General features: G+C 52.3%; 1 protein-coding gene across 1 annotated transcript; it reads left to right on the forward strand.

Annotated features, from left to right (window-relative positions):
• Positions 1-415: 415 nt before the first annotated feature.
• Positions 416-3047, forward strand: RPL10A (ribosomal protein L10a). Its single transcript, XM_072730806.1, has 6 exons — positions 416-713; positions 985-1059; positions 1142-1222; positions 1562-1710; positions 2369-2541; positions 2846-3047. The coding sequence occupies exons 1-6, from the start codon at positions 709-711 to the stop codon at positions 3014-3016; spliced, it is 654 nt and encodes a 217-aa protein (XP_072586907.1). The 5' UTR covers positions 416-708; the 3' UTR covers positions 3017-3047.
• The last annotated feature ends 5248 nt before the right edge of the window (positions 3048-8295 follow it).

Here is an 8295-nt window from a genome sequence, read left to right on the forward strand (position 1 = left end):
TCAAATAAATAAAATCTTAAAAAACAAAACAAAACAGGTACGCCTTCCTATTAACTCTGGGTATTTGTGGAAAACCAAAGACACCACCACCACAGGGGGGCATCTTTCCTGGTGAACCGCTCTGCAAGGGGAAGGTGCCAGAGTTGTCCAGTTCATTTATTCATGTTCTGTGCAGCACTGTGTGACACCACTCACTGCTGCCCTATCAGGGCTGTTTTTTGAGTAAGGGAAGTGTGCCCGGGACAGAACTTTCATGACATTTCCCTTCTCACGATTTACTCTGAAAGCATGAGCCCCAGAGCAAGAGGGAGAGGTTAGGGGGAAAGCCTGCTTTTGAGACGAAGCAGGCGCGCGAAGGCGTGAAGGGACAAATAGGCGGGAGCTACATGCTCTCAGTGGCCATCCCGGTGAGGTGCCCAGGGCCAGCCTCTTACGTGCCTGGCAGCAGGGGCGCCACTGGGGACAGTCTCCGGGTGCCACGAGGCGCCCAGTACCGCCGCCCCGCCCCGCTTCGGAGCCAGCCTAGCTGTGCTACGCGCGGCAGCGCCCTCCAGCGGCCATGGACGGCGGCACGACCCGAGATTGAGCGACCCGGCCGCGCTCCGGAGGGAAACCACGGGCAAAGGCATCTCGCGAGAACAAGAGCCATATTTGAGCGCACGCGCGAGTTGACGCACTCTCTTTTCCGGTTACTGCGTCGGAGTTACCATGAGGTGAGTGGCGCTTGGGAAGCCATCCACCGTCATCCGCGGTCACTGGCACCTTGGTAGGGAGGGAGGCTTGCGGGCCGAATCGGGGTTCCGTGCCCCTGCTTCGCCGAGAGGCGTTTCTGGTAAGGTGTCTCTTGCTCGGAGCCTGCATCTCGGTCGCACCTAGGTCGCCGGACGTGGTGCCCGGATTCCCCTTGGGGGGCGTTCCGGCCACGCCGAGGGTGTTGATGCGGCCGCCCAGGTGCTGAGCGTTCGCCTTGCTTCTGTCTCGTAGCAGCAAAGTCTCCCGCGACACCCTGTACGAGGCGGTGCGGGAGGTCCTGCACGGGAACCAGCGCAAGCGCCGGAAGTAAGCCGGGCCTCGGCGGGGGGGGGGGGGGGGGGGGCGGCGGGTGGAGGGGCGGCGGCCTGATTCTGTTGCCTTCCCTAAGGTTTCTGGAGACGGTGGAGCTGCAGATCAGCCTGAAGAACTATGACCCTCAGAAGGACAAACGCTTCTCGGGCACCGTCAGGTTGGCACCGTTCAGCCCCCACCCGGCCCTCCGGGCCCTCCCGCCCGAGCCTCCTGTTGAGCTTGAGGCGGGCGGGCACGGACGCGCCCGGGCAGTTCAGACCCCCTGCCCCGGGCAGCCGTGGCTGGACGGACCCCCACCCTGGGTCTTAAAATAAGAGGGGAGGCGTGGGGAGGCCTTGGCCGAGCCCGCCGGCTAGTTTGAGAAGCCAGACTAGCTGTTGGTGAAAGTGGACGTGCTGGGTAAGGCTCTGTAACTGCAGCGGCCCCGGACCCCTTCGCCTGCATCTGGAGCTCGGGCTGGGCCTGACCGGTGCTGTTCCCCTCCCCGCAAACGCAGGCTTAAGTCCACCCCCCGCCCCAAGTTCTCTGTGTGTGTTTTGGGGGACCAGCAACACTGTGATGAGGCCAAGGCAGTGGACATTCCCCACATGGACATTGAAGCGCTGAAGAAACTCAACAAGAATAAAAAACTAGTCAAGAAGCTGGGTGAGTGTGGCTTGGGGTGGCTTTGTTTTCCGGCAGACGGTTGTCACGGGAGTGGTAGAAAAGTGACATTGCCATTTGGATTTTAAAACGATTGGGGGGGGGGGCAGAATCATGGAAAGGATCTGTTATGGGGGAGTCACTTGAGGGAGTGATGCTTTATATAATCTTTCAAGGTTCCTTTTTATTATTTGCTTTGAGGAGTCTTTCTGAACAGGCAAGTTCCCTTAAGTCGACTAGTGAGGTGCTGCTATGTTCTGAGTTGGGATTTCTAGTTAAAGTTCTTTTTTTTCTCACGCATCTTTATCATAAGTAGTCTAAGCATTTTACAGAAAGGAAGTAGGTGCCCCACTCTTCATGTAATAGAAAAGTTGCAGGCATTGAACCCCAGGAGTCTTAACCAGCATGTGCATCTACTATTGGAACGTGAAGAGAGCCGGTCAGCCTGGGTTTCCAAAGCCAGGTTTTCTGTGAATGTCGGGCCCGTAAAAGGCCAGGGGATAGGGACAAGCTGGAATAAGGAGAGGATTAAAAAGACATTGTACATGGAGAGAGTACAGTAAGTGGTTAGAGGCTACTTTGGTGGTTGGTTGACAAAACTCTGTTCAGAGGTTGTTTTTGGGGGCCAGATCCTGAGCATCCGATGTCTTCTTTTTACCAGCCAAGAAGTATGATGCCTTTTTGGCTTCAGAATCTCTGATCAAGCAGATTCCACGAATCCTGGGTCCAGGCCTGAATAAAGCTGGCAAGTTCCCTTCCTTGCTGACCCACAATGAGAACATGGTGGCCAAAGTGGATGAAGTGAAGTCCACCATCAAATTCCAGATGAAGAAGGTAAGAAGGTCTGACTGGATTGCAGAGATTAAGCTTTGGTGATGGTGGCACCACCAGTCCTAAAGTTCATCCATGTTCTCTGAATGGGAGTCCCGGCTCACATTTCTACAGATACGTAGGACATGTGACAGTCACTGAGCAGGGTTGAAGCTTTCCACGTGCCTTTGGTTTTCCTGGCCTGGGGTCCGGGTGCTGTTCACTAGGTCATTGGAGTGGGGAGGGATGGGTCATTTGGCTTCTAGATGTGCCTACTCTGACTCTTCTGTTTGGCCGGCCGGCCTGATTTGACTGGACTCTCTCACAGGTGCTATGTCTGGCAGTGGCTGTTGGCCACGTGAAGATGACGGACGATGAACTTGTGTACAACATCCACTTAGCTGTCAATTTCCTGGTGTCCTTGCTCAAGAAGAATTGGCAGAACGTCCGGGCTTTGTACATCAAGAGCACCATGGGCAAACCCCAGCGCCTTTACTAAGACCTTTTAATAAATCCTAGTGCTACCGTTACTGTCTTGCCTGTGACTGGGGGCGGGGGGGTGCACTCTGAACTGACAGTGACATTCCGTAGCCGTACACTGATGAAGGAAGGTTCTGGCACCCAGTGTGGGTGGGCCTGTTCTGCATACTGCAAACCAGGAGATGCATTCCATCTACCTTCAGAACTGTGTAGTCTAGTAAGACTCTAGTTCGGGTCTCTTGGATACTTGATGATAACCTGCTAACCGGGGTTGAAGCTGGTCTGAACCCTGAGAGGTGGATCTGAGCTAGTGCTCCCAAGTCTTGTGCTCCTGCTGCTGACTCCTGGAAGGAGGGGTAGGACCCACACGTGGAGGACCTAAACTCAGTCCTTCACAGCGTGCTTAATCTATGGCCTGGTTCTCCTTACTCCATGGCTTCTTGTTTTGTGCTAAGTTGTGCATTTGGGCTCTTGGTCTATAGGAATCAAAAAGTTACAAATGGAGATTGGGTTCTAGATTGTTCAGATAGGATTAATCCACAACTTGATTTGCTTGTCTGGCCTCAACCTTACCGACGGTAGTGATTTACTCATGTTTGGGGAAACACAAGTAGACCTGTTCGATGCTGCTGAATTCACTGCTGCTGTTTTCTAGGAGTTTATTAGCAAATGGGGCAGAATTAGGCTGTGGGAACTTCCAGGCCCTCCATCCTCCTGACCTGAGGCACTTCCCTGTTGGTAGGTTTGTTTGGTTTTTAAGACTTCATTTTATTCCCGAGATGGGCTGAGGCAAGTTCATCCCTCCATCTTTTAATATAGTTGAAAGGCTACAGACCTCACACTTGGTTTTGGCTCAGGTCATGACCTTAGGTTGTAAGATTGAGTCCCTTGTCAGGCTCCAGGCTGAGGTGGAGTCTCCTTTAAAAAAGGCTAATCCAGGGCAGCCTGGGTGGCTCAGCGGTTTAGCATTGCCTTTAGCCCAGGGCGTGATCCTGGAGTCCTGGGATCCAGTCCTAAATCGGGCTCCCTACGTGGAGCCTGCTTCTCCCTCTGCCTGTCTGCCTCTCTCTATCATAAATAAATGAAAAATAAAAAAAAAAAGGCTAATCCAAAGCATAAATAAAATGTACCTCAAAACAAGCTCGAACAAAGAACACAAGGCTTTTGCCAAAGATCTTGGGGTGGTTTTCTTTTTTCTATTTTAGCTTTTAATAATTTAGTAATTTTGCTTACAGGTAAAATAGTTACAATCTAATCTTGGGATGAGCCCTGAATTTGGTTTCTCAAGGTTACTGGGCATAGTTGCTCCTTCTGGTCTGTTATTACAGTATTAGGAGTGATAAAATACCTAGGCTTGTCAATGTTCCAGATGGGTAAGGAAAGGGAAAAGTTGGCGTATAAGAACTAGCTAGGGGGGCAGCCCTGGTGGCGCAGCGGTTTAGCGCCGCCTGCAGCCCAGGGCGTGATCCTGGAGACCCTGGATCAAGTCCCACGTTGGGCTCTCTGCTGGAGCCTGCTTCTCCCTCTGTCTCTCTGCCTCTCTCTGCATTTCTATGAATAAGTAAATAAAAATCTTAAAAAAAAAAACTAAAACTAAAAACTAAAACTAGAGGGCAGCCCAGGTGGCTCAGCGGTTTAGCGCTGCCTTCAGCCCAGGGCCCGATCTTGGAGACTCGGGATGGAGTCCCACCTCAGGCTCCCTGCATGGAGCCTGCTTCTCCCGCTTCTCTCGCTTCTCCCTCTGTGTCTCTCAGGAATAAATACAAAATCTTAAAAACAAAAAGAACTAGCTAGGATCTATTGTGCCTGGGTGGCTTTACTCTGTTGAGTGTGTCTGCCTTCGGCTCTGGCCTCAATCCCAGCTTTGGGCTCAGGCTCTGTGCTCAGTGGGGAGTCTGCTTCTCCTCCCTCTGCCCCTCCTCCCTGCTTTTGTTCTCTCACTCTCAAAATCTTTTTTTTTTTTTTTTAAAGATTTTATTTATTTATCCATGAGAGACAGAGAGAGAGAGAGGCAGAGACACAGGCAGAGGGAGAAGCAGGCTCCCTGCGAGGAGCCTGACGTGGGACTCCTGGATCCCGGGATCACGACCAGAGCCCAAGGCAGATAGATGCTCAACCACTGAACCACCGAGGTGCCCCTCAATAATCTTAAAAAAAAAAAAACAACTAATTAGGACCCAGTGCTATTGAAAGGAAAAGGTTTAGTCACAGTGGAAGTTTATCAGAATGTTGGCCATGCTTAATTCTGGGAGGAAAAAAAATTATCTGGGATTTTCTGAAGTTCTTTAAGATTCTGAGAGTGCTTGAGAGCACAAGCTGGGTTAGAGGGAGAGGCTGACTCTCCTGCGAAGCAGATAACCTGACACAGGGCTCGATTCCAGGACCTCAGGATCATGACCTGAGCTGAAGACATTTAATGAGCGGAAGCACCTAATCACAAGACAGAAGACATTACTAAAGAAAATCAGATATTTTGATGACTGGAGGCATGTAAGCAGGTTACAAACGTGAATACACCTGCCAGCCTCCTGCTCTTAGGCACTGAGTACAGCAAGAGAGCAGGTCTGAGAGCCATGGGGCGGAAGCCTAAAACTGAAGTACCCCCTCAAGTTGGCTAAGATGGGTCCTAGCTGCACCTTAGCTGCCAATCCTCAGGGCGTCGGGGGGGCGGGGACAGGGGGTCTGAGCCAAGACCAGGGAGACGTTTCTGTTCCTACCAGAAACCCTGCTGTCCTGACAATAGCTGGAGCCAAGGGTTTCCAGGGCGGTGTCTCCTGACCTCACTGGATGCGAGGAGACCAGCCACGTAGTTGCCTGCAGGCAGGGCCCCTCCGGGCGCCTGAGTTTGAATCCCAGTTCTCCCATTCAGGAGGCCCGGGAGCCTGTGGAGCCAGTCTATTCTCTAAACTGTTTTCTCACCTGAAAGCGCAGATGATGATGCTTAAAAGACCGTAGTACCAAAATCAAAGCATGACACGCTTTGCAAGGTGCCGGGCACTTCGTACTCAAACGGCAGCTGTAAGCGGGCAAGCCCGCGGGCTGTGCACGTCCGGGGCGGCCCGCGCACAGCGAGCTGCTCGCCTAGCTCGCTGGGTTTAGGTGCGGATGAACGATGAACGGGGAGAACAAGGTGGCTTCAGAACTAGTCATGCCCTCCCGTTTGAAATGAGCCAAGGATTAAACATTTTTAAATAGATTTGGAAACTCTAGGGGAAGGTAGTGGATGCCTTAGAAATACTCGGGAACTTGAGGGGCGCCTGGGTGGCTCAGTCAGTTAAGCATCTGCCTTCGGCTCCTGTCCTGGTCCGAGGTTGAGCCTGTCCTGGGCTCGCGGGTCCACGTGGTCTGCCCCTGCCCTCCCCACTACTGTGCACAGGTGCGTGCTCTCGCTCAAATAAAATCTTAAAAAAAAAAAAAAAAAAAAAAAGGCCCAATTTGGGAACTTGAGCCTTCCTGGATTATTGATTTGAATCACCTGGCTTTAAAACCCACTCATTCTATCAAGCCTTATGTACTGGGTGGGGGGTCCTTAAGAACCAACTATATTAGACAAAGCTGACTCACTCCTTCCCGCGGGGCTGTGGGGCATCTGGAGCCCTGGTGCCCCCTCTCCAGAAGCCCAGGGCCGGCAGGAAGGAAGGGGACGCAGAAGGGCAAGCAAACGGAAGACATGTGTGGAGGCCGACTGAGCCCGCCTCTAATGAAGGCCAAGCTAGTTCAACCAAGCCTCAGCTTCTGGGGCGATGAGCCTAAAGCTCAGTGGCACCCGAGTTAGGATTCAGGCTTCAGCTCTCTGGGAGCCCGTCCTCGGGCATCTGTGATGCGGGGAAATCAAGAGCCCCGTGAAACCTCACACAACGGTGCACTCCTCCCTCTTCCCTGGGAACATCAGAACAGAAATGGGGCAGAAAGAACTACAGTCCCGATCTTTGGGCTCCATCCATCTTGGCCCCTCCTTACGGCAGGGGAGAGCCACAACCAGGAGAGGATCCTGGGCTTTGGGCTCACAGGACTCAGCCTTTTTTTTTTTTTTAAGATTTTATTTATTTATTCATGAGAGACACAAGAGTGGGAGCGAGAGAGGCAGAGGCAGAGAGAGAAGCAGGCTCCAGGCAGGGAGCCTGATGTGGGACTCGATCCCGGGTCTCCAGGATCACCTGAGTCAAAGGGAAGCGCTCAACCGCTGAGCCACTTGGGTGTCCCAAGGCTCACCTACTTATATTCTGGTTCCTTCCTTACTTTGGGACCTCAAAACTCGTTATCCCTGACCTTTGGTTTGTTACACTGTATAGGGGGGTAGGTGAGGAGGTAGCAGGATGGGGTTGGGGGGAGACAAGGAGGCCAGCCCTATTTCACCTGAGATTTCTGCATGAGACCTACATGATTCTAAAATAAATTACGCGAACACTGTCACACTGCTGACTCTGGGAGTGTGAAGGCAGTGACACACGTGACGATGCCTCAACAGCACCCAGTAGATATAATTAACCATTAGTCTAGAGATGAGATTTTGCATCCAGTCCCAGGCCTGGTACATGGCGGGTTGTTCATAAACCACTTTGACTCCAGGACCCCACTCACCTGCCTGGGGCTCCAGCACTGTCCCCATCCTGCAAGTGACAGTCTGGGGTCCATCCAATGCTGTGGACTAAGACAAAAGACCACCTGATTATTTAAATAGTCTACCAGGTGCATGGACTTGGGAGCCAGGCTAACCAGATTCAAATCTTGGGTGTAGCCAGTGACTGACTGGGTGAAGAGAGCGTTTAACTTCAGTCTGTTTCTCCATCTGCAATCTTGGAGGTTGGACCAGAATGATCTATAAGACTCTAGATTCTGGAGTAAGGCTGCCAGATTTAGCAAATGAAAATACAGGATGCTCACTTAAATTTGAATTTCAAGGACACCTGAGTGGCTCAGCCGGTTAAGCCTTCGGTTCAGGTCATGATCCTGGAGTCCTGGGGATCCTGGAGTCCCGGGGAGTCCTGGGATCAAGCCCTACATGGCGGGGGTGGAGGGGGGGGTTGGGAGGGGAGTAGAGGAGTGTGTGTGTGTGGGGGGGGGGGGGTCCCTGCTCAGCGGGGAGTCTGCTTCTCCCTCTGTCCCTCCCCTTGTTTGTGCTCTATCTCAAATAAATGATCTTTAAAAAAATTTTAAAACATTTGAATTTCAGGTAAACAAGGCATGTCCCATCACCATCCCCGCTCTGTGGTCTCTGCTATAGGAGCAGAGGATGGCTCAGAGGGGAGAGCAGGGCTTCCCCAGGCGGACAAGAACAGGTTGGAATCTGGCTCGGCC

This window comes from Vulpes vulpes, chromosome 1, assembly GCF_048418805.1.
Source record: "Vulpes vulpes isolate BD-2025 chromosome 1, VulVul3, whole genome shotgun sequence".
Lineage (NCBI taxonomy): Eukaryota > Metazoa > Chordata > Mammalia > Carnivora > Canidae > Vulpes > Vulpes vulpes.

Excerpts from the sequence above, each read along its gene's own strand:
- RPL10A (XM_072730806.1), top strand. Across the intron at positions 1,060-1,141 it reads AACCAGCGCAAGCGCCGGAA|GTTTCTGGAGACGGTGGAGC; the intron begins GTAAGCCGGGCC and ends GCCTTCCCTAAG. Across the intron at positions 2,542-2,845 it reads TCAAATTCCAGATGAAGAAG|GTGCTATGTCTGGCAGTGGC; the intron begins GTAAGAAGGTCT and ends ACTCTCTCACAG.